The 25,086-nt window shown below is 61.4% G+C and overlaps 1 protein-coding gene and 1 long non-coding RNA gene across 7 annotated transcripts; one reads left to right on the top strand and one right to left on the bottom strand.

Moving 5' to 3' along the window:
• Positions 1-1,907: 1,907 nt before the first annotated feature.
• On the bottom strand, positions 1,908-24,662 carry PSEN2 (presenilin 2). 6 transcript variants are annotated; one of them, XM_060643318.3, is made up of 13 exons: positions 24,546-24,662; positions 18,681-18,763; positions 18,134-18,169; positions 13,655-13,815; positions 11,798-12,012; positions 10,906-11,098; positions 10,020-10,087; positions 8,909-9,129; positions 8,169-8,267; positions 5,802-5,885; positions 5,338-5,439; positions 4,516-4,634; positions 1,908-3,166 (listed from the first exon to the last, which is right to left on the bottom strand). In XM_060643318.3, the coding sequence occupies exons 4-13, from the start codon at positions 13,793-13,795 to the stop codon at positions 3,011-3,013; spliced, it is 1,398 nt and encodes a 465-aa protein (XP_060499301.1). In that variant the 5' UTR covers positions 13,796-13,815; positions 18,134-18,169; positions 18,681-18,763; positions 24,546-24,662; the 3' UTR covers positions 1,908-3,010. The 6 variants fall into 6 exon arrangements, with proteins under 6 accessions (XP_060499301.1, XP_060499298.1, XP_078297234.1 ...); XM_060643315.3 differs by lacking the exon at positions 18,134-18,169; XM_078441108.2 differs by lacking the exons at positions 18,134-18,169; positions 24,546-24,662 and adding an exon at positions 19,154-20,276.
• On the top strand, positions 20,608-22,438 carry LOC144614904 (uncharacterized). Its single transcript, XR_013553206.2, has 4 exons — positions 20,608-20,719; positions 21,488-21,552; positions 21,719-21,804; positions 21,890-22,438. It is a non-coding gene; the product is annotated as an uncharacterized LOC144614904 (long non-coding RNA).
• Positions 24,663-25,086: the final 424 nt, after the last annotated feature.

Raw genomic sequence — 25,086 nt, 5'->3', positions numbered from 1 at the left:
CTGTGCACTTAGCTCCGTGCAGGTGGGAGCGCCAGAGGGGAAAACAAAGAACAAGACAATTATCGATGATGATTTCCTCGAACTGCCGAACCGACCAAACCAGACCGCGGTGCTCCGTTCTTGTCCTGAGATCCACACGCCTGACAGTGTGTACCACCAGGAGCCTAAATTAAGACAAGGCCTCTCCTGATTTAACCGATTTGTTACCCTCCACTAGGGACCGCAGGTGCTTGTAGACACAGCAGACTGTTTTATGGATTCCTTCACACCTGGAGTCACAGGGATGCGGGGTGGCTGTCTGGAGTCAGAGAGGCTCCCTTTCCCTGCGGGTGGCCTCTGGGGGCCCCGCACAGACGCCTCTGACCAGCTCCACACTGCTGTTGGCTTTGCCACTGGGCTTCTGGAAGCTTCTGGACATTCTTCCAGTGAACCGGACTCTGAGCCCCTTGGGACCTGGGTCTCCTCGTTCTGTATCTCCACGCTGCCTGGAGCCCACCCAGTACGGGTAAGTTCTCTGGCACGAATAAACTAACTCGCTCCTGAAATCAGAGCAGATCAGGTCCATCCAGAAGGGTCTCTGTCCAGGGTCCCAACAGAGTCCCCCTCTGCCCGCACCAGCGCCTCCAAACTACCCTCAACACACAGGACCCCGTCAATAGGGCCGAGCCAGGGACGGTGAGCGGAAGTCCCTGGCGAGGGGCCAGGGGTCCCGCCTTCCCCCCTCCCAGACTTGTGTGGGGTTCCTCCACTTTGGTCTACAAAGCTCACTGCCGTCGTAGCTAATGGTTTGAACCGCCTTGTCGTGGCCTCCTAAAATCCGTGAAAATGCCATCAGGTCACCTTCACCCAGCTCCAGATCACAAGCTGGCAAATCACTAGCATGTTCTACGTCCTTCGCTTTATGAACATCCGACACTCAGGCCCAGAGAGGCCCAGAGAGGTTACCGGCCTCTGGTAACAGAACACGAGTCGGCTCGCTTGGCCCCAACCTCCATATGTTGTATCGTTCTCGCTCTGCTCTTGGGAGATGCTGTAACCACGGCCGGTTCCCGTGTGCAATCCCGGACGCGGGGCTCTAACCCACAAACCGTGAGATCAGTGACCTGAGCCAAAACCAAGAGTCGGACACTTAACCGTCCAAGCCACCCAGGCGCCCCTAAGGATTTATTTTTAAAAATCTGGAGATGTGGGAAAACACATAAAGACTGATAGGCTGGTTACATGGGGAACCTAGGCACGTGACCGCCCAGCAAGCCTGAACCACCAATTTTGCCCCCGCCCCTGTGTCAGGGCCCCAGGTTCTCAGCTGTCAGGACCAGCTTCCGGCTTCCCCAGCAACGTCTCTTTAGCTACCTTTGTTTCCCTGCAGGTGACCTGCCGCCCCCCCCAACCCTGGCCTAGTGACATTCCCTTGTTTTCTGTCTTGGCGCGTCCTCACGGGCACCGTTCTGCTCTCCTCCCTGTCGGTCCCTTGGATGCAGGGCCCCCCACCCTCTGCTTGTCCGCCTAAACGTGGCCTCCGCCCCCAGCACCCTGGTCAGGCCTTGGGCAATGACCTGTCCACACCTAACAAATGAGGACTCATCTGTGGACAACCCCCCCTCCCAACCCCCGAGCTATTCGTTCAATTCCCACCCCGAACGAGCTAATCCCAGCTTTTCCTCCCGTTTACCACCAGGGACCGGCCCTCATCTGCTGAGACTCCCACCGACTTCTGGCTTTCCGGGCTGTGATGCCACCACCTGGGCTCTGACCATCAGTTAGTCACCGGCAGTCACGGTGTCCGGATTCCAAGCGCCAGCGAGGGAAATGCCACCCGCGGCCAGTCCGCGTCTGGCCTCCGGGCTCCCCGGTTCCTTCTGCTCTCCCACAAACAGCCCAGGGAAAAGCAAGCGATGTCAAACGTTGAAATACACGATTTTATTCTCTCGCGACAAATACACAGCTGCAGGGCACCTACGTCATTTCAGGAACAAGGACACGGGGCCGCGGTCAGGACGGCACCCACAGGCCTGTGTTTGCTCGGCTGCCCCAGGGCTCGGGCCCGGCCGGAAGCTTCGCTGAGATTCTCTCTGTGGCCCGGGATGATGCGGAGGGGAAAGGGAGACGCCGGCCAGTCCACTCTCCCCTCACGGCACCCCGAGGTGGCCGCAGAAGGGATGACAGTGGGCTCTCGAGTGCGGCCCCAGGGCACGTTGGTTCATCCAGGCACCGCACTGCTGCTCTTGGTGACAAGACAGCGGGGCCAGCGGGGGGTCTGCCCAGGGCCAGCAGCCCCGCACACGTCCGAGCTCCGGGCCGTCGGGCGCCCCTCACCCCGCACACCCCAGCTGAGGAAGCTACCTGGAGAGATGACTGCAGACGGGGCCGTTAGCCCCTCTCCTGGGTGCGTCCTCCCTCCGAGCCGGGAGCACACGCCCTCCCACGAGCGGCCACAAGACGCGTGGGGTGGGAGGGCTCAGCGCTTAGAAACGGACCGAATCCAGCATTCCAACAGGATTCACTTATTTATTGATTTTGATATTAAGCCACTTCACAGCAGTAACTGCCGGAACGAGAACAGGACCCGGCTTCTAAAGGTAATAAAATAACAACGACGTCACAGACAGAAGCACTGGGGACATTCCACGCAGGGCACGCTGGCTTCCTTCTGCGGCCACAGCGGGCAGGTGCTCAGCGCCATCCCAGCACGGACTCCTGGTCCCTTCCTTCGCCTTGGCCCGCGGAGCACCCCGGGCTGTGGTGCCGGGCCGGGCGGCCTCGCCACACCGTCCTCGTCCACACGGCCGTCCTCGGTCCCTCGGTCGGTGAGCCGTGCTCCAGTGACCAAACAACTAGAGCCAAAAAGCTGCTTCTTCCTCTTCGCCAAGTAAACACGATACTCCCTTCTCTTTCTTTCTCGTCAAGGAAAGAAAAATCTCAGAGACATATGGCACTAGACCGGGACACTATGCGGGGGCACCCGTCACGACCCGCCCAGGGCCGCCAGCCCACGGCGCCCGGCCTGCCGTCAGATGTAGAGCTGATGTGAGGCCAAGGTGTCCATGAAAGGGCGCACCAGGTTGTCCGTGGAGAAGTAAAAGATGAGGCCGAAGGTGATGGAGATGGGGAGGGCGGGCAGCGCCTTCTTGAACACGGCCAGCAGCAGGAGGGTCAGACACAGACCCTGCGGGACACGGAGGAGAGGGGAGGAGAGGAGAGGAGAGGGGAGGGGAGGGGAGGGGAGGGGAGGGGAGGGGAGGGGAGGGGAGGTCGTGACTGCCGGTGCGGATGCGGGGCGGAGGTGGGGGCGGTTAGCGACGTCGGGCTCCCCCCACCCAGGACTCAGCACTGGTGTGGGGCCCGCCAGACGACAGCCCGACCCCTCCTCTTCCCGGGTCCTCTCGAGGGCTCACCCCCGTGTCACACCCCGCGTGAGCCCGACTCCCAGAGCGGCCCTGCTCTACCAGACTCCAGCTACGGCGGTGACACGTGTGACCAGTGACAGAGGCCTCCCCTGGGGGACGTCTATTTATAAAGAACCAGATGAGGGGCGCCTGAGTGGCTCAGTCGGGTTAAGCGCCTGACTCTTGATTTCGGCTCAGGTCCTGATTTCACAGTGGGTGAGACGGAGCCCTGCATCGGGCTGTGTGCAGACAGCGCGCCAGCCTGCTCGGGATTCTCTCTCTCCCTCTCTCTCTCCACCCCTCCCCTGATCTCATTCTCTCTCAAGATAAATTTAAAAAAAAAATTCTAAACAAAAAAAAAAAAGAGAGAACCGGACGAGCTCCACTGAAACGCTAGTGAGGGTCTCAGCAGCTGGCACCAGAGGGGCACCGAAGCCACGTGACCCGCGGCCTCGGAGGTGGGTGCCCATCCTGCCCTGCCCCTGCCCACGTGGGCTGTGGTCCAGGGAGGGGCGGGGCTTCGGGTCAGTCCCGAGGTGGAGAAGCGTGGGGGTCCACTACCCCCCCACCCCCCCGAACACACGCTGTGGACAGACAGAACCCCTCCACCTCACTGTGCCCTGCGACCCCCCCCTTCACCGGGGCAGAGCTCGGGTATACGCCACTCAGAGCCTCCGCCGCTCAGAGCTGCGGTCTCTCAGGACCTGTCCCCCAGTATGGGTATCTGGCCACGTTAAGGGACTCTAGGGACCCGCAAGCTTCTGGGGTTCAGAGCACGCCATGGTGTCTGGGGGGCGTGGAAGGCATCAGAGACCAGAGCTCAAGCCACAGCCTGCCCCTCCCCAGCTCTGTGCCGACAGGCACGGCCCGCAACTTCTTCCCGGTTCTGAGAACCTCAGCTCACACCCCACCTCGCAGGCGTCGTGAGACCGCACGGGGCTGGCCAAACCCCTGGCACCACCGTGTGCGTGGTCGGTAACGCGGGAGCCCCTCAGCCAGGCCTCCCCTGCTCGGAGCCTCCCGTGAGCCCTGCCCGGCCCCGCGTCATCACTCCGCCCCTGCAAGGGACTCGGCACCTGAAAATGCCCCCGGGACTCAGGGCCCCCCACGAAGCCCCCGGGCCACTCACAATGAGGATGGCCACAAAGCACGCCAGCGTCGTGTTCCAGTCGCCGCTGCCCGTGGCCGCCGCCTTGCCCACCAGCACGCTGTAGAAGATGAAGTCCCCCAGGCCGAGCTTCACGCCCCCTGTGCGGGGAAGACAGAGCGAGCCGGTCAGGGTCGGGAGCCCCAGACGGCAGATGCCAGCTCACAGCCCAGCCCCTCCGCTGGATCCGGGGGCCCCGGGGGGCCCCAGTCCTGGCTGTCCCAGAACAGCAGCAGCCGGCAAGAAACGGGGCCCTCGGACGGGCTGACCTGCCGTCTGGGCTGTGAAAAAGCTGGCATTTCTGACAATTCGGGGAATTGGCCCTTAGCTGAGTAAAAAAGAGCAAATATAACGTGCCGTCGGGGGTCGGCAGGAAGCCATACAATTTAGGGCTGAGTTTAAGTTACACGTTTTTGTACGAAATCCCACCACCTTTGAGGACGCGTACGATGCCCAGAGCTCGTCGGGTGAGCCTTCCCCTTAAAAACAGAGGAGCGTGGCTGCTAATTAGCTGACGTCTCACCGACAGTGAACGCGAGCTCGCACATCGGCCAGTGCACTTGTTAACAGGGTGAGAGTTCACCGCGGACGATAAAACTGTCTGACGAACGCGCCCGCTGCCTGGTCTCCTCTCTCTCCCTCCTCCCGGCCACGGGGGCTCCCTCCTCCAGCTGTCACTGCTGCTGCCGTCTCTGATGTAAAAGGGGGCTTCTCCCCACCACCCTCCCCTGCCTCCAGGGAGCCCGTCCCACCCCCCGCCCGCACCCTGAGCGCACGCGGACCACCTGGGCACAGATGACTTACTTTCCTCCTCTTCCTCCAGGTCGTCCCCGGGGTAACCAGGCAGCGGGGGCTCAAAGACTTCGGGGTACGAGGGCTCACCAAAACTGTCATAGGAGTCTTCCTCTGGGGGTCCGAGAACGTGACCGCCATTGCACGAGGCAGGTGCATGGGAGAGAGACAAAAGTCTGGTCAGAGGGATCTGGGATCTGTGGGGAACCGGCCTGAGCCCGGGGCTCCCCTGCCCTCACCCCACTGGCCGGGCCAGCCCAGCCCTGAACAGAGAGGAACCTTCTGGCACACGCCCAAGGGAAGGGAAGGAGGCCAACGGGCTGAGGCACAGGCTCTAAGTCCCACCTGCTCCATCCAGGAGGGGGCTTTCCCCTCCTGCCCCCCACCCAGGGTGGTGGGGGGGAGCCAGGCGAGGCCCGGCCGGGTGCAGGGCAGCAGGCCCGGGCGACGAGAGGCTGCCAGCCTGCGACACTCACCCATCTCTGGGTCGTAGGGCAGCTGAAGGGCTCCCTGGGAGGAGGGGTCCAGCTTGGCCATGCCCACCGTCCACACCATGGCGGCTGGGGAAGGAGACGAGGGGTGGGGGGTGCCTCAGGTGCTGCCGACTACAGCTGCCCCCCGGCCGGGGAGGCAGCGTCCCCAGGAGGCCCGCGTGGGACCCCCACTTCCAGCCGGTACCGGCTTCCGCCCCTTGTGAGGAGGCCGCTGGGGGAGGGGCCTGGACACAGCCTTTCCTGGTCTTTTGGCGTGTGTGTGTGTGTGTGTGTGTGTGTGTGTGTGTGTGTGTGTCTCTCCTCACGAAACCGATGACAAGGTCAGCAGGGAACAGTCCGGGGAACCAGCGGTGTTTCCGTCCCATGGTGGCAAAACACGCGTCACGCACACGGTACCCGCGTAACCTCCGTTAACCGGACGCTTCCTTAGCGGGAGGGGTGTTCACGGGCCCGGGCTGTTCCTCTGCTGGCACTCTCGGTACCTCGAGCACCCCCGTGTCCCCCCATTTCCCTGTTCTAGTTCTAAGAATCTGGCTCCTCCGGATGGATCACGGCGGGGGGGGGGGGGGTCACAGAATAGTTTCCTTTTTGTGACGGGCTGAATTCACTGGGCGCAGAGTCCTCGAGGATCATCCACGTGGCAGGTGTGAGAATCCCCTTCCTTTCAGGGGGCCGAACAGTAACTCGCGGTTGGGCGCCCCTCACCCGTCCTCCACGTCTGTATGCACACACCTCGCCGGCCCGCGTCTGTGCGCGCGCACACCTCGTGCACCCGCATCTGTACGGGCGCACACCTTGCCCCGCCCACATCCGTACGTGCGCACCACGTCTCCTCCACCCACCCGACCCCTCGGCTACCCCGCAGACATCTGCTCGAGACCCTGCTTCTTCTGCTCCCTGTGGCGTAAGTCCAGGGCGGGATCACTGGATTGGGGGGGGGGGGCGGGAAGTGCCTGTGTGCTCTCTCCCTCTCTGGCCCGGTTCACTCTCCCCGTGTGAACTCAAGTCCCACGAGTCCGTCCCCGTCTGGCCTACCTAGCCATGAGCATGCCTTACCGGGAACATTCTCCGCGGGGGGGCGGGGGGGGGGGGGGGCGCCGTCTCCTCCCCCGACGTGGCAGCCCCCGGCCCTTTCAAGGTTCAGATCCACAGCACTCTCACCACCCACACCACGGCCACTGCAAACCTGCCTCCAAGATATCTCCAGACTCCACCCGCGCCTCACCGCCTCTCCCGCCGCCCTGGGGCCGGCGCCCGCCCTCTCTCCTGGGGGGGGTCATTCTGTCCCAGACCCGGCTCCACTTCCGCCCCCGACCCCATGCCTTCTGTTCTCCCTTCCCGCCACCGGTGCGATCCCACTAAAATGTAACGTCAGGTGGGTCTGAAACCTTCCAGGGGCACGAAGCTCACTCGGGAGGAAAAGCCATGTCCCTACCGTGGCCTGCGGGGGCCCAGCACATCTGGACCTGCCCCTGCCCCCTTCTGCCCCCGCCGGCTCCGTTCCCAGCATTCCGGGCCTTCGCCTGGCGTTCTGTCCCCGGGTTTTCCCGAGGTAGGTCTCTGGTCAAATGTCACCTTATGACAGAGGCTTCTTTGACCACCTTCTGCAAGACAGCACCCCCACTACCCTGAAGTGCTCAGGTCCCCCACCGAGTCATCCTTCCACCGAGCGCTCGCCTCCTGACGTATTATCGCCTGCTTAGCTGCGGCCTCCCCTCCGGGAACGTGCGCCCCCAGAGCGCGGAGGCGGCGAACGCACGTCAGGGCACCGCCTCAGCATTCTCACACGTGGTCTCTGCTCCTCCCAAGAGCGGGCCTAGAACGTGCTTTCACGCTGGGGACCACCTGCCCTGGCTCCCACCACAAGCTCCGTCCTACCTTCGAGATCCTGCCCTGGCACTCGGCAGCCAGTCTGTAAAGTGTTCCCCATGAGGCCAGGGCACCGCAAAGCAGGGACCCGACACACACCCGCTGAATCCGTATAAACACCCAGATCCCGGCCCGGCGGCCAGACGCGCACACTCCCGTGTCCCTTCCCTTCGGAGACTTTAACAGCCACGGAGCTGTCAAGGGAGCCCAGTGAAAAGCAAGTGCACCCTGCACCCCAGACCCCTGCCCTCAAGAGCCCCTCTCCAAAGTACCCTCTCAGGGGGTGCCTGGGGGGCGCAGTCGGTTAAGCGTCCGACTTCGGCTCAGGTCATGATCTCGTGGTTCGTGAGTTCGAGCCCCGCGTCGGGCTCTGTGCTGACAGCTGGAGCCTGCTTCGGATTCTGTGTCTCCCTCTCTGCCCCTCCCTTGCCCACGCGCTGTCCCTCTCTCTCTCTATCTCTCTCAATAATAAATACTCACAGGAGTATATCAGGGCAGGGAATATGGGCTCGTTTCTCTCCTGGGCCGTTTCCACCAGCATTCTCAGTGGCCCTTTGGGGCACAGCACAGCCACGAGATCTGGGAGAACAAAGACAGCCGGGACGTGTTACAAGTGACATTTATTTCCAAGCAGCCCCAGAGAGGAGCCGGCCCCGCTAACACCGGGGCACAGGCGAGGCTCGGAGCATGTCCTGCGTGCCAGCTCCCAGCCCCCGGTTTCCAGCCATAACCCCGAGAGTCTGTGCTGGCTGAAGCCCAGAACGGGGTCTCAACGGGCGGACTGCGAACGAGGAATCGCCGTGTGGCTCGGGGACCCCGATGGCTGGCTTGCCATCCGACTTCCCTGAGCCTCGGATTCCTCACCCTCAGATGGAAGTCACGGCACCGGGGACAGAATCACACCAACGCTTGTTACACGGCAGCTAACGCTTTGGGTGCTCGGCATTTACAGGGTCCCGGGGCCGATCCCACGGCCGAGGACGTAGGAGCAAACTGTTTCCAGGGTGTCGCGAGCGCTCACCGGATGCGCGATTATCAGTGGCCACGTCAAGCGCCCGCGTCTCACGAAGGCGAGCCTCTCAGAGGGGAGACCACCCACCCAGCTTTCTTCGGGGAGGGGGGCACCTTTCAGCGCCTGCCACTCGCGTGCACCAGTGAGGGGGACTCGACCCGGACGCAGCCCCCGCCCGCAGCCTCGAGGCCCGCCTGAGCCCGCCTACCGTACACGGAGATGGCACCCAGGATGACCCACGCGGACCACTCCGGAAGGTACTTGATGAACACCAGGGCCATGAGGGCGCTGATCATGATGAGGTAGGCCTGCTGCAGGACCAGGGGGCCCTTCCAGTGGATACACACCATGCCCACCGCCCCGAAGTTCCAGACCGTCAGGAACAGCGTGGGGTAGTCCATGGCCACGTTGTAGGTCTTGAGCACCTCCCTGCGCGACCAAGGGCCAGCCCGTGGGGCGGGGAACTCGGTGGAGACACCACACCCAACCAGACACAGTTCGACACTCCCGGCTCCTCAACCATGAAGTCCCAGCCCGGGTTTTTCCAACCTCTGGCTTCACTCGCCAATCTCCCCTTCCCCGTTTCTGTGAGCCCCACAACCACCCACTTGAAGTATTTTCCGGAACGAGGTGGGGAATGTATACCAACGTCTCATCCTTGGACTGGCTCCCGTAAACGTGTGCCGGCACAGCCTGGAGGACCCCGTGCCCAGGAAAAAGGTCCTTGGCAGAGGGTTTTCCCCTGTCCCTCCAGTCCCTTTGGGCCCCTGGGTCAGGCTGAGAGCTCAAATCGAGGGCAAGAGAGCACATCACTTTTCACACGAACAAGGAAGCACCCAGGCCTGGCCCAAAGTGGAGAATGTAAACTTTAAGGGATGTATATCCCTCTTGGGTTCACAGAATTCGTCCTCCGTGCTCATTTGTTTTAAATCAGCAACCGGGGGCGCCTGGATGGTTCAGTCGGCCAAGCGTCCAACTCTTGATTTCAGCTCAGGTCCTGATCCCAGGTCGTGGGCTTGAGCCCCTTTTGGAGCCTGCTTAAGATTCTCTCTCCCTCTCTCTCTGCCCCCGCCCCCTGCTCACTCACGTTCTTTCTCTCTCTCTCTCTCTCTCAAATAAATCTAAATCATCCATCAGGAACCAGGTAGGGATGGAGAGGCTTGCCGAGAGCGCCACTGACGCATGTCGAGGCCGCGGGAGGAGGGGTCGGAGGCCTGGCTGTAGGAGCGGCGACAGGGGCGAGCGAGAGTCTGGAGCCTGCCGGGCACCCCTCCCCGCCCCGGTCCTCGAGGAGCCTGCTGCCTGCAGGGGACACTTACCCGAGGTAGATGTAGGTGAAGAGGAAAAGCAGCATCAGCGAGGACATGATCAACCAGCCGTGTATAAACTAGACAACAGAAACGGGCAGAATGACCACGGGCCCCCAGCTTCTCGGGACTGACCCCCAAGCCTCCGAATCTTCGTTAGGCCCCTCTGGGACTACACTGGAAGGCACTGGGTGGCCATGTGACAGATTGAGGGGGCAAAGAAATTCACGGAGTTCTCTCAAGGTCACCGGGCAGGTGGATGAGGTGAAAAATCCCTCAGGTTCAAGCAGCCAGACCCCTGTTCCCTCACTGAGAGACAGGACGTACTGGACAACTGTCACCTATAGGCGTGGCCCTAGGCTCCGGGGAGGCAGCCAGCGGGGTTCCTGACCAGGGCGAGGGCCGTCAGCCGATAAACATATAAATGTATTGACAGGTAGTCACAAGGGCTACGGAGAAGAAAACGGCAGGACAAAGGGACAGGAGACTCACTGGGACGATGCCTGTGCGATGGGGCCAGGGTGGCCCCCACTGGGGCCTCTGCTCATCCGCTACCCCCTGGGCCCCGGCTGCAGCCACGGGGCGCGCCCGTCAGCACGACCCCTGCACACCCAGCCCAGGGGGAAATGGGAAGGGCAAATAAACCTGCCGGGGAGGCGAGGGGCGGGGTGAAGGGAGCCTGAAACAGAACATCTCGCTTCTCCCAACACTGCGGGGAGGGACCCGGGCAGGTGGGATTCTGCGTCCGATCAAAGGACGGTGACGGCGGGCAGGCAGTGCGGGGCGGGGCGAAAACCGGCTTCTGCTCTGCAGCGGGCCACGCCGCCGGCCACAGGCGGCTCCGCGAGCGGTGTGGGGCCAGCGGGCAGGACCGGGCGGCCGCAGGCCGGGCACTCACCTTGTAGCAGCGGTATTTGTAGAGCACGACCAAGAAGATGGTCATGGCCACAATGACACTGATCATGATGAGGGTGTTGAGCACGGAGTTGAGGAGGCGCTGGCCCACGGAGGGCGTGTCCTCGGTGAATGGTGTGTAGATGCTGAGGGAGACGGCGGGCTGCAGACTCTGCTCCCTGCCTGCTCCATAGGGCCTGCCCACGAGCCACCCAACCTCAGCCTGGTGCCCGAGACCCAGGGGGCAAGGAAGGGGCCCCCCCAGGCCTCCCCCTCCCCCAGACCCACCCCGCAGCCCCTCCCCCAGATGCTTCCTCCCCACCGCCCAGGGCTCCTCCCCCTCCCCAGGTGCTCTCCCCCCCACCCCAGGCTCCCCCTCCCCGAGCCCTCCCCACTCCTGTTGGCCAGGGCACCCGCAAACACCCACCCCAGCCCAGGGCTCACTGGCCGCTTCCCCCACCCCGCCTGACACAGGCCAGCAGCTGCACTCGGGAGGCCCTCCGCCGGCCCCTCGCCCTGGCCCTGTCCACCTGGGGCTGCCCACGGAGGGCCCCACCTGCTCTGGGGCCCCAGCCTGCCACCCCCGACCAGCCTGGGGCGGGGGGGCCTTCCCCCTCTGCTCCTCTCTTTGAAAAAACCAACCCAAAATGAAAGGTAAGCTCCGAACTAAAAACAGTAACAAGGTTTGAAGGAGGCAGTCAGCAACCCCAGAGGAGCGACAGCCCCAGAGGAGCAGGTGACCCCCAGAGGAGTGGTGACCCCCAGAGGAGCGGGTGACGAGCAGAGGCGGGCCTCTCGCTGCCGCCCCTCTGTGCTCTTTTCACTGCAATGATCGAAACCTCCCTCGAGAGGCTGCAGGTGCCGTGAACCCGACCCCCCCCTGTTCCCCGACTTACAGCTGTCCGTTCTTCTCCGTGTAGAAGCGCACGGACTTGATGGTGGCCACCACCACGATCATGCACAGCGTCACCGGCACGAACAGCATGATCACGTGCTTCGCCCCGTATTTCAGGGTCAGCTCCTCCTCCAGGCCTGACGGCTGCCCCGGGACCCCCCCGCAGACGTAGTGGTCAGGGTCCTCGTCAAAGTCGTCCTCGCTATCCTGGCCTCTCTGTGGAAAGCCGCAGGGTGAGGGCCACGGGATGCCCCAGCGCTGGCCTGCCGACGTAGCGCACGGGCGTCTTGTGACAGGAAGCTAGGAGTTTTAATGCTGCCTCGCGGAGGTTAAGAATGAGCTAGATGCAGGAGTGGGGCTGCACTTTTGAAAGGTTTACGAGGACATCTAGGGAAGACCCAAGGCCAGCACTCACCACCAAAAAAACGGGAAAGGGGCCACAGCAGCCACAGAAGAGGGCGGGCTGCAGGCCCAGGACGCGTGGCTAGTGGACCTGGAGCATGTCTAAGCATTGCCCCCCTGCCTCAGTCCAGGGACTCAGATGCCACTCTGTTCTGGTCCTGTGGCCATACTGACTCGGGAGGCCGGCCAGGTGACAGAGGAGGAAGAAATGAAACGTTCCTGGTGGATAAACCACACTCTAGAACCGTCAGTGCACGTGGGGACTCTCTTTGATGGTAAGACACTGGGAATTTGCAGAGGAGGAACTTACTCTGGACTCCTGCCACCCCCCCCCCCACACACACACACACCCCGCAGGAGGGCAGGACGCCCGCAGATGCTGGCCCGAGCCCCTGCAAGAATTTCTGTTTGGAAACCATGCGGATTCAGGGTCATCTGCGGCCTTGTTCGTTGATTAACCGCCAAAGACAAAACCAAGGGAAACAAAAATTCAAAATGACTGTGGCTTCAGTATCAGCTCTTTGCGGAGAGAATTCCAAGCCAGGCGCTCAGCTGAGAAGAAACAGAAAAGCCTAGACGAACGGGCATGGAGACAACTAAAATGCACGAAAGCCCCGGGAGACAAGGTGAAGGGGCCGTAAGGGTGGCCCCCGGTGGCTTGAGTTGGCGGAGCTCAGAGGAGGGAAGGAGCTTTGACTTCGGCAGCGGGTCTGAGGCTGGCTGGAAGGGGAAATCCTGCGTTTTAAACACTAAGGGGCAAAACGGAGAAGGGGTTTCGAGCAAATTCAGATGTCGTTTTGCCCTGATGGGGAGGGAGGTGGTGAGGTTGGGAGGCTCTCCCCCAGAAAACCCCCCCTCTCCGTGATGTTATGATCTCCTGCCTGGTGGGCTGCAGACAACATCAGAGCGTCTGTGCCCCGCCCCTCCCCCCCCCCCCCCCCACACAAATTCACACGTTGGACCCTAAACCCCAATGTGATAGCACTTGGAGGAGGAGGGCCTTTGGGAGGTGACCAGGTGACCTCATCCCGATGGGATGAGGGCCCTTATAAAGCCCCGCCCAGAGCTCCCCAGCACCCCCCCTCCCCACATTGCTGGATCTGCCAGCACCTGAGCTCGCACTTCCCAGCCCCCTGAACAGTGAGGAAGACGTTGCTGTTGTTGATAAGCCCCCACTCTACGATACCCCGGCCCCTACCCTCCACAGTGCCTCCTGCCCCCCTCTGCCTGTGCTAAGGAAGGGGAGCCCGTGCTGCTGGGACCGGGGGGGACAGAACCATGCAGCCCGAGGCAGACTGTGGGCCCCGAGGCCGACCAGGGCCCACCGTGTGACCGTGTGACCAATCCTCGCCTACACGGTCCCCGCCCTCCCGCATCGGGGAGCGTGGGTTCCAGCCTTGAGGTCCAGGAACCCGGGGGCTGGGTTCGAGGCCTGTGGCCGCCGGCGATTACCTACCCACTGGTCGGCACCCTCTCCATCCTCCAAGCCCTGCCTGTCCTCCTGGCAGCAGCGTGGTGGGGGGCTCTCGGCTGACATCAGGGACGCCCTCTCGTCACACACTTCCTCCTCGCTGTCAGAGGCCATGAACGTGAGCATGGCCCTGCCTCGGGAAGCGCCTGCAAAACGGAGCACAGGGGGCCTCGCTCCAGCTTCCTGCAGGGCCAAGGCAGCAGAGGGCTGGGGGTGTGGCCTGAGGACCCGGACGCGGGTCCTCCCTGACAACCGCCCAGGACACGTGTGTCCAGTGGCTTCCCAGGGGCCGCCTGCGTGGCTGGCACAGACCCTCGGGGGAACGGCCCGAGGAGATCCAGGCCACGGGTGAAACACCCCACGACAAAAGTCGAGGCCACTCCAAACCGCACGCTCGTTCGTCCGATCAACAAACATCCACTGAGCACCGACATTGTGACATCAACCATAAGCCTGCTGGGCTCCGCGGACGTGAAGATGAACAAGAAACACTACCATCATCCAAAAACAAAACAAACAAACCAACTCGAGGCTCGGCCAGTGGAGCCATCCGACCCTTGATTTCGGCTCAGGTCATGATCTCAGTTTCCTGGTTTCGAGCCCCACCTCGGGCCCTGAGCCGACAGTGTACAGCCTGCTTGGGATTCTCCCTCCTCCTCTCTCTCTCGGCCCTCCCCTGCTTGTGCTCTCGCTCTCTCTCAAAATAAATAAGCTTTAGGAAACATTGGGGAAAAAAAAAAAAAAAGACCAACAATCATCCAACGTGACCGGTTACATAACCTAAGTGTTCACCAAGAGGTACAGAAACCCAAAGGAGGGAGTCAACCTCAGAGATCAGGAACGTCTTCTAGAGAAGCCACCAGCCCAGACGGAGACAGAATGTTCCAGGTGGGAGGAGGGGCAGACGGCGCGAAGAAGGAACGTGCCAGTCAGGGCCGTGGAGGTGTGAGGGCCTCCTGTGCCACATGAGGGGGTGTCCGGCCCCCCGGAAGACAACGGCGGGAGGTGGACAGATGCTGACTCACGGGCAGCAGGGTGGATGCCCGTGAGGGGACCGGACCCTGAAAGGGCTGGGCAGACGCCGGTCAGCCCTGGATGTGGGGGAGAAACACAGGACAGGGTCCGGGATGGCAGCCAGGCAGGGAGCCCCGGGCAGGGGACAAGCCCATCTCAGCGAAAGACGGAGTCTGGTCCAGGAACCAGTTGAAAAGGGTCAGGGAGGGGCATCTGGGGGGCTCTGTCGGTTAAGTGCCCGACTTCGGCCCAGGTCACGATCTTGCGGTTCATGAGTTCGAGCCCCGTGTCCGGCTCTGTACTGACGGCTCAGAGCCTGGAGCCCGCTTCGGATTCTGTGTCTCCCTCTCTCTCTGCCCCTCCCCTGTTCACACTCTGTGTTTCTCTCTCTCTCAAAAATAAATAAACATTAAAAAAAGGGGGAGGGTCTGGGGTACAGGGGAGCTGCAAGACCACGCGGGATGGGCATGTGCGTGTGTACGTGTGTGTGTGTGTGTGTGTGTGTGTGTGTGTGTGTGTGTGTCTGAGAGAGAGGAAGTACAGCTGAGGGCAGGATCTCAGGGAAGGCCAGGCCGGAGACTCTACACAGCAGGGATGCCTGCCCCCACCTCACTGTGCTGTCCCCAGCTGGAGTGTCCTTACAGCAGCAGGACGGGAAGCCAGCGCCGCAGAAGGGCCTAGAAGAGCGTCAGACAACCCCTGGTGGACCAGGCTGTCCCTGCCTCCCCCTGGGCAGGCCTGCTCTCCCACCGACGCCCCCAGAGGCCGTGGGGACGCTGAGAGTGCACGCGACCATGAGGTCGCCCCCGGAACGTGATTTCCACACAAAGCAGGTGCCTTCTACCGTCAGCCAGCTCTGCCCTATTTGAAGCCGGTGACGGGGGCCGTGGCCAGGGTGACTCCTGAAGGGACCCCACCTCCATCCCCCACCTGTGGGCACAAGGCAGAGCCCACACCCCTCCCGAGCCAGCCTCCCGAGGCTTCACGATGAGCCAGCTCCCCTGACCCAGGGCAGACAGACAAAGACCACGTGACCTCACTCACAGGCAGACTTTAAGAGACAGAACAATCGAACATACAAAGAAACTGGCCTTAAACCCGGAGCCCGACAGGGGGGCTGCTGGGGGGAGGGGCGAACAGGTGAAGGGGAGTAAGGGACAGTGGACGAGAGGCACACTGAGACACGTACGGAATTGTCGAATCGCCACAGTATACACCCGGGGCTGATATTACACCGCCCTTCCATTATACTTCCATAATAAAGAAAAACAAAAGCTCTAGCAGCAGAGGAAAAGAAGCGCCAGAACAGGGAGGGGCGAGCTTCTGCAGTCAAGATCAAGATTGAGATCAGGAGGGGTTGCCCCCCTCCCAGGGAGGGGCAAGGACTGAGGCCAGCAGCGAGGGGCCAGCCAAGGCTTCTGGGCAGAAGCAGGTGTCCACGGTGAGCTTTACAAAAGCAGTGTGCCAGCAGCACCCTCGGGAGGTGGGGGACTCCTCCCGCTTCGCCGCAAGCTCCCCCTCCCCGGCACCAGCCTCAGCTCAGGGTCACAGGAGGGCGACTAGACCCGGGCACCAGCCCCGTCTGGCGGGGGGGAACACGGCTCAGCAGCCCCAGCACGCTGCAGGGCCTGGAAAGTTTCAGGCTTCGTTCCTTCATGTGTGGTGACGAAAAACACCGTCTGGTACAGGTCTGGGGGGGGGGGGGGGAGGGGCACCTCAAAGTCCTCCCCCTGTGAGTCTCGGTGTCCAAATCCTGAACAAACAGCAGCTTGGACCCGGCAGCTGTCATCACCCATGGCGGCAGCCGTGAGTTCAGTCTCACGCAGGGAGGGGCACCCGAGACGAGAGCTGGTGGCGTCTTCCCAGGCTAGATCATGACACCCCGTCTGGAGCAGGGCCGCGGGTGGGATGGGCACGACACGGCATTTCCCGGCAGTCACTTCTAGGGATGTGAGTTAGCAGTACAGTCTCCCTCCTCTTCCTCCCAGGCCCCCCGGGGTGCCTGTGACTGGTCTGAGCAGGGGCTGGAGGGACAGACCTAGGGTCCCCACATGCAGAGCATCACAGAAGGCAGGGGGCAATCTCAGCCTTGAGAACCACAGCAGCCGCAGCATCGTGGGGGCGGGAGGAGGGGAAATGTACAGAGAACAGAGATGCTTCTTCAAAGGAAAAGGGGAGTTGCTTGAGGAGGGTGAGGACAGAGAGGCGGGGACCAAGTCCTGGGGTGCCTGGGGGCTCCGTCGGTTAAGCGTCTGACTCTAGATTTCAGCTCAGGTCGTGATCTCACAGTTCATGGGTTTGAACCCCGCATCGGGCTCTGCGCTGACAGTGTGTAACCTGCTTAGGATCCTCTTTCTCTCTCTCTGCCCCTGTCCCGCGCTATCTCAAAATAAGCATTAAAAAAAAAAAAAAAGATCCTTCCAATTTCCATTTCTTCAGCCAGTGGCCAGCAGCTGGCAAGACATTCCCCAGAGAGCATTTCTGCCCCAGCGTTTCCCTGCTGTTGGGCAGGGGGCACTCACAGGCTGTCAGAGCTAATTCAGGTGTGGCACCCTCACTGGAAAGCAAATGCTCCCTGGGCAGATTCCTCCCTTATCCTGCTCTTTAAATTCCTCCCAAGCCTTCCCTGAAGCCGGGCCCAAGACCCCCAGGAGCGCAGGCCCTGAGGGGCTCCCTCAGCTGTCAGAGCAGGGGGGTCTATCTAATCACAACCTTCTGGGCCTGGTGGCCGGGGGTCACAGGTGAGGTGCCTCTCAGAGCCCTCAACACCTGACAGAGGACGCAGGACTCGGGAAGGTGCTGCTTCTCAAAGTGGCCCAGGCCACCTGGGGCAGGGGTGGGGGGACACCGAGCACAATGACCGGGGAGCCGGGCACTGCTGTTTGTCCCCATTTCACAGTTGAGGAAACAGAGTCTAAGACGTGAGAGGTTCAAAGTTACCCTGAACCCAGCAGTCAGGGTCTGCACTCTGAACACCGTGCTAGACCACTTACTGGAAGTGCGGATCCCCAGCTCCGTTCCAACCAAAGGTCCGGGGGTCTGCACTTTGAGACGGTCGCTGGGTGACCGTAGGCTGCAGTCAGACCTTCCCTGGGGCTGCCGGGCCCTGGAACCCAAGCCCAGCTGCCCCCGGGCCCCCAGCGCAGGGATCCAGTCCACCTCTCTGTCCCTGTCCCTGGCGCGGCTCAGTCGGGAGTGAAAGAAGGAACAATGCCTTCTCCTGAAAACCGTCTGACCAGAGAGCGGCTGGGGAAGCAGAGGGACAGCCACCCACGGGACCAGGAAAGCGGCAGGGGGAGAAGGCAGTTCCCAGCAGAGAAAGTGCCCAAGCATTGGCCCACCGGGGACAAGAACGGGGAAAAAGTGGACTCAAAACACCTCCAGCACCGCCAACGGGACTGGCCTTTCTGAAGGCAGTAGAGATCGAAAGCTTTAAAAAAACATCCATACCTTTTGGTCCTGAAATGCCACTTCTCAGAATTTGTCCTAAGAAAATAATAAAAGATTTCCATAAAGACCCGTTTGCTGTGGACGTTTCTAACTGTAAAAACACTGACATGCCAGAAACCCTGTCCTGGGACCTGTCCATCTGGTGAGGTTTATCCCACGACTGCTTAAAACGTCACTCCAGAGAACAGTTCACAACAGGAAACAACGCGACAGGAAACCCCAGGTAATAGACACGAAACTTCATACACAACCGTTTGAATTTTCTCAGAAAGCGAACGTATTTGAAGGACTGGCCAGATACAGCGGTTACCTCTGGATGCGGAGACCGTGGGTCACCCCGCGTTTTCCTGCATCTCCCACACCTCTTACACACATGGATCGTCTGTGGTTTTATTTTGTAAGCCGTTAATTTTTCAGTGGGAAATACCAAGTAGCAACTTCCTTCCCGTCTGCGCTCTCCTGCGTCCCCTTGCTGGACTGGGGCGCGGGGCGGGGGGCAGGTGGGCCCCGGGGTCACTGTCCTCCTCCTCGGAGCCCCCCTTTTTACCTGGCTCCTGGAGAACAGAGCAGCTGGCAGACACTCCTCCGGTTTCTCAGTCGGAACTGAAGCCTGATGCAACTCTGAAATCCCTGGAGGGAAAATCACCATCACCACCCAAATGTACGCGGTTCGACAACCTTTATGCTCGGTATTTGTGCACATCAGAGCGCCGGTGACGTCAAAAACAACCGGCCTGGGAGGCTGACTCCAGGAGGCGGGGGTGGGGCCGATCGGCTCTCCCGCTGGTGGCAGAGTCCTACCAGCCACATAGCAACCAGCCCTCCGCGCTGGAGGAGGGGGCCGAGGAAGGCGCAGAGGGCGGACGGGAGGGGGGGGGGCAGCCCTTCCCAGGGACCGAGCCGCCGGCCGCCGGAGGATACAAAACCCACACCGCTTCCGCCCATTAATAGCTGAATGGGATCGAAAAGCTGAATTAGCCAAACCAGGGGAGTCTGACCCAGAGACTTCCCCCAACGTGCCTGTGTCAGCAGCTCCTGCGATTATCGAGGAAACCAGGAAACCCGGTGACCCAGCTTCCTCGACCTTCTTTCCATCGCAGAGACATGTGAAGGCTCTGACCTTAAAACGGGAGGCCAGGGGAGCTCAGTAGGAAAGAAGACTGTAAAATGCCATCGTAAACACCAGTGCCTCGCTGGAGAAAGAAAGGAGTAGAGCACTGCTCCCAAAGCAGATGGGGGGCGACTGCGTTTACCACTGATGCGGCTACGGAGACAGGTCAGGGTCCTGGTACCTGCCGTCCTTCTGCAGCAGGCCTAACCGGCCGAGGAGCCCTCTCCTTCAGAGAGGGTGGTGTGGGTCTAAACAGACCGCTTTCTGTGGTCACGAGGCTGCCTCCCAGCACTCCCACGACTGCCCGGAGGCTCTCGCCTTATACCAGGGCAGGGTTTACCAGGGAGAGAAAATTCCCTTAGAAGCCCCCACACCTTCCCTGCCTGCCTGTCCCCGCTGGCCCTGGGCAACTGACCAGGTATGTGGCCCTGGCTGACCGTCATCCATCTGTCCATCCACCCCAGCCCTTACCGTGACGCACGTCACTTGCCGGAAGGTTCTCCCAACACCGGGAGGCAGCCTCGGCCAGAGTCCCGTAGGGACCCAGATCAGAGGCCGCAGGGGACCCTGATGGGGCCTCCTGAACCTCGACCCAGGCTCTGTATTTACCTCTGCCTGCCCTTTTCTGCCCAGAACTGTCTAGGCCCCATGAAGCTTTCTCTTGTGTCGTGAAGCAGCCTGGGAAAGGGGCAGTTTGGGGAAAGGGGTAGAGGTCTGGCCCTAACATGCCACCTTTGAGTAAGACCCAGGAAAAAAAGGTTATGTTTTAAACAAGAAGCAGCAATCCGATCACCCAGCTGTGGGATGTGAACCGCACACTCCCTGGCCGCGCAGCCTCAGACAATTTAACGTCACACGGCCGTCCCCTCTTCTGGAACAAACATAATAGGCACACCTCGGGAGAGTGACGTGGAAAAGTAGAGATAATGTGTGAGGTGACTGGCACAGAGCAGGTGTTCGGCCAATAGCCGTTACAATGAAGACGAAAACGAGGGGCACAGATAGAGCGAGAGGGGACAGGGACAGGGAAGCTGCTGACACCCCCCCCCCCCCCCGGCGGAAAGCTACGGATGTGCTAAACCGCCAGGCACAAGGGTCGTCACCAAGGTCACCCTTCACCCAGGCCCCAGGGAGACACCGTTTCCACCTAGCCCCAGCCCAGGGCACTCTGGCAACATGAGCAACTTGTCAAAGGACAGGGCATGTCCACGGGACCGATGCCAGAGCTGGCAAGGACCTTAAAGGCCATCCGGTCAGTGCCCTATTTTGTACTCAGGAAACTGAAACCCAGAGGGACAAAAGGCACGGCTGAAGTGCCATGACCAGAGCCACAGCGGCAATTCGGGTCTCGGGATGGCCGACCCGAAGTACTCGTGAGGCCCACACACTCGGGGCGTGGCCGAGAGCTGTGATCACACAGGCGGCCAGCACAGCACCCCGCGTGGGCTCTCTGGGGGCACCCCCATACTTAAAAGGCACGTGCCTTTGCCACGGGCAGGTGTGTGTCTTTACCACCCAGCTTCTCCGAAACACCGGCGAGAGGTCACAAATGCCTCCTGGTCACTGACTCACTCAGTCCCTCTCCTGCCCCCAACCCCACAATGCCAGCCTGGAGGCCTCTTCTGCTACTGGGGCTTCGCATGGTGGAGGAGGGCGGGGAGGGGGGCCGGGGGTGGGGACTCCCATGTGGGCGTGGCCTGGGGGGCAGGAGCCAGAACACTGCTTCCAGGGGTCAATTCAAAAGGGAAAGTGAGAGGGGCTCCTGGCTAGCTTAGTTGGCTAAGCATCCGACTCTTGATCTCAGCTCAGGTCATGATCTCACGGTTTGTGGGTTCGAGCCCCACGTCGGGCTCTGCGCTGACAGCTCGGAGCCTGGAGCCCGCTTCCCATTCTGTCTCTCCCCCCCGCCCCCTCTCAAAAATAAGTGAGTACACATTTCAAAAAAGGGACAGTGAGAAAGCATCCTGCAGCACCAGTGAATTAACCAGCGACAGTCACGTGCTCTGTGTGCCTCAAACCTGATTTACCAAGAATACTCCAGAGGCGAAAATTCTGGAGACCTGACGTTAACAGGAAAAACAGAATACAAACCTTCAACTCCAGCTTCCTGCCTCTGATGCTTTAATAAACGAACACATGGGCGTGCGTGGAGTGCTGTGAGGAAAGGCATTTGACAGCGGTGATCTCTGGGCTGAGAGCTGATGGGTGACTCTTTAAAAAAAAATGTTTCCTGAATTTTCTAGAGCAAACGCGTGTTCCTTTCATCTCTACCAAGTCAAGACTTTGCTGGTTAAGGTACAGCAGAAAGGTGAGCGCCCTTTCCAATTTTCTTCCCGTGCTCCAGAAGACCCCATTTTTGGCAAAGACGAGCCAGCCTCCTGGCGTCCCAAGGACTGAAGATGCTGAACAAAAATGATCTCCTCCCTGATGTCTGGTCTTTCCCGAAGAGTGACTGGAACTTTCTCTTTCCCCAGACTTTACCACGGCAGCCTTGCCATCCCCAGGCCTGGAGGCCAACGCTGATTACACTGAAGCCCATGCCCGATCCGACCAGCTCAAGGTGAGGAGAACTTTCCAGGCCCTGGCCAGAGACAGCCTGTGCCAGCCTCGGAGCCCTGACATTCCTTCCCTCAACCCTCCCCCAGCCACCGGAGTCGGGGAACAGGTGGAAATACTTGCAGAAACACGGGTTGTCCTGCCAGTCGCCAACTAAACAGTGTCCAAAAGTCAGAGCAACAGCTGAGAACAAGCCAACGATGTCTTCCGTAGAAACACGCACGTGACCCCCCCCCTCCCCCCCAAGCACACTGCTTTGGTCTCTTTAAACAAATTTTTTTTTTTCTTTTGCTCTATCAGGTAGTTACTAATGGAGAGCGCAAAAAAACGTCCTGGGCAGTTGGGGCGCCCGGGCGGCTCAGTCGGTTGAGCGTCTCACTCTTGGTTTTTGGCTCAGGTCATGATCTCACGGGTCATGGGTTCAAGCCCTGCATCAGGCTCCACGCTGACTGCTCAGAGCCTGCTTGGGATTCTGTCTCTCCCTCTCCCTCCGCCCCTCCCCCACTCTCTCTCTTCTCTAATACAATAGATTTTTGAAAATAAGAAAACAAATGGGCGCCTGGGTGGCTCAGTCGGTTAAGTGTCCAACCTCGGCTCACGTCATGATTTCGGGGCTCGTGAGTTTGAGCCCCGCATCGGGCTCTGTGCTGACAGCTCAGAGCCTGGCGCCTGCTTCCATTCTGGGTCTCCCTCTCTCTCTGCCCCCTCCCTGCTCACTCTGTCTTCCTCAAAAATAAAATAAACATTAAAAAATAATAGTAATAAAAACAGAAAAAAGAAATGTCTTGGGCAATAGTGCAGGAATACGGGGGCAGGGGGCGCATGTGGGAACCTCCTGTGCAAAAACTCGAGAGTTAAAAACCCAGCCAGCTGGGTTCAAATCCCGGTGCTCAAATCCCAGGTGGCTTAACTCCCTGAACCTGTTTCCCGTTCTCTAGAGGGTAAAAGTAATAGCGACCTCAGTGTGATCGGAAGTGTAAAGAGGTCTGTGGTAACCACTGTCCCCAAAGGGCTTTTTCTCATATATGACAAACCCACAAAGTAAGACATTTTATGTCACGATCATCATGGGTAACTCAGAGGCCAAGGTAGGGGGAGTCTCTCATTTGGCAGACCCCTCCCCCCCACCACCGGGTGTGCAGTGGGGCTGTGAACAGCCATCGGGGAGCTGAGGGGAGGGGTGACAGGCATGGTGACTGGCACCAGGCATCCTGTGAGTGGCAGCCTGTGGCCGGGCTCTTTCTTATCCCACTCCTTCTCAAACAGATAGGATCCGGGCGTCTGTCTCCCGTGCACACAGCGAGTAAGACTACTGACTTAGTGCACACCTACTTCCACACCAAACCTCCAGAATTTTCCCTGGAAACCTGAAACAACATCTATCCCACTCTGCAAAAACGCTCCACCAAAGCCCCACCCCGGTCCAGCCCGACCTAAAGGTGCCCTCACCCACCTGAGGAATGAACTTGGACAGCCAGCCCGCCAGCTCTGAACTGGCGCCAGGACCCACCCCCCTGCCGCTTCACCAGCGGGGCCGAGGACACACAGCTGTTGACACACCTCCCCGCTCCCACCAGGCCACCTTCACACGGAGGGAAACCTGAGCCTCCTACACCTGAAGCAGCTTATCCAGAGCCTTTAATTACTGCTGAAGGTCCTGGCGGCCAGCACTGGAGGCTCAGGCGTCTACAGAACGGACATCAAGGGCGTCGGTACCAGAAGCCCGGGTCTGTCCGGAGGGGGGACAGGCTGGGAAGCCCAGGCTGCCGATTCTGAGCCAGGCTAGCTCTGCAACTGCTGTGGATGGGGTGCTATCTCCATGCGTAAGTGGGGGTGCTGTCGGCCCACCGACCAACGGTTCACACCTTAGAAAGGGGACACCCATTAATTCAATACACAGGAGCCCTTCATCCAGCTGTCAAAGGGCTGAGGCCCGGTGCCAGGGCTGGACAGCAGAGCGAGACGTCAGACAACGGGTTCTAAGCCTGGCTCTGCGCTATCCTACCTGGGTGGCCTTGGGCAGTCACGTTAGCTGTGTGGGCTGAGTTTTTTCATCGATAAAATTGGGGGCGGGGACTAGCCTCTGTGTCAGGCTCCTTCAGCTTCAAAAGCTTGATTCTGGGAGTCTCCCCACGGCTGTAAGAGCCTGATAAAAACAGCCAAGCACCCCAGCACCGAGGACCACGATCGCGGTTCCAGGCCCCACCTGCGGCCGGTTCCTCCCCCGGGCGGGAAGACCCTCGCCTCCCCCTGCCCCGTGACGCAGAGCTCGGGGCCCGGTGCCGCAGGCCCACCGGACCGGGCGCCAAAGCGGTCCGAGCGCGGGGACAACGCCGGGCCCGCGCCTCCCAGACCCACGTGCGCTGCTCCTTTAAATGCCCGACCCTTCGGCACCCCGCGCCGCGCCCACCCCCAGCGGCCCGGGAGGCGGGGAGGCGCACGCAGCCCGGCGCAGGCCGAGGCCTGGGGGCCGCTCCCCGCGCTCCGCCCACCCCCGAGGTCCCGGCCGGGCCCCGCCGCCGCTCCCCTGCGCGCTCCCCTCTGCGCTCCCGCGCCGGCCGCAGAGGCCGGACCCGGCGCGCGCACGGACTAAAAGCAGCTCAGCCGGGGCAGGGGCAGCCGCGACCCGCCGCGGCGAGGAGCGTGCGGGAGTCGGCGCCCGGTCTGCGGGCGGAAGCTGCACCCGGGCCGTCCGCTCGGCGCGAGACCCGGCCCGGCCCGCGCGCCCCAGCCCCGCCCGCTCACCTGCTCGGCCGCTGCGCTCCGGCGCTGTTTACGCGGCTGGCCGAGCGCCCGTCGGCCCGGGCCCTGGCGCCGGCGCAGACTCCGCCTCCAGTCCGCTCCCAGCCCCCCTGGCTCCGCCCCCGGTTCCTCCCCGGCTCCGGCTTCGGGCCGCCCCCAGCGCCGGCCTCGGCCCCGCCCCCGGCCCGGCCCCGGCCCTGCCTCCACCCCGGACTCTGGCTCCGCCCCCGGCTCCGGCCCGGGCCTCTGCTCGCCCCCCTGGCCCGCCCCCGTTTCCTCCCCGGCTCCGGCTCCGCCCCCGGCTCCGGCCGGGGCCCTGGCCCGCCCCGCCCCCGGGCCCGCCCTCTTCCTCCCCCCCCCCCCCCCCCCCCCCCCGCCCCCGGAGCCTGGCGCGCTGGAGGCGGAGGTGGGGTTCTCGGGGCGCGCCGGGGGCCGGCCTGCCGGGGTGGCGCCGTGGGGATGCCGAGGTATAACCTGGCATAGGACAGGGCGCTGACCTTAGGAGTGACGGGAAGACCTGTGATCTCACAGGTGTCTGGCAGCT

Source organism: Panthera onca, chromosome F1, assembly GCF_046562875.1.
Source record: "Panthera onca isolate mPanOnc1 chromosome F1, mPanOnc1 haplotype 2, whole genome shotgun sequence".
NCBI lineage: Eukaryota > Metazoa > Chordata > Mammalia > Carnivora > Felidae > Panthera > Panthera onca.
This window is presented reverse-complemented; position numbering and strand designations above follow the sequence as displayed.

Bases quoted from the DNA above. Each gene is read 5' to 3' on its own strand.
- PSEN2 (XM_060643318.3), bottom strand. From the start codon at position 13,795: ATGCTCACGTTCATGGCCTCTGACAGCGAGGAGGAAGTGTGTGACGAG. The intron at 11,099-11,797 runs GTAAGTCGGGGA...GCTCGTGGGCAG, and splicing joins ACGGAGAAGAACGGACAGCT to GCCCTATGGAGCAGGCAGGG. The intron at 4,635-5,337 runs GTAAGTCATCTG...TTCCCCGCACAG, and splicing joins CCTGGAGGAAGAGGAGGAAA to GGGGCGTGAAGCTCGGCCTG.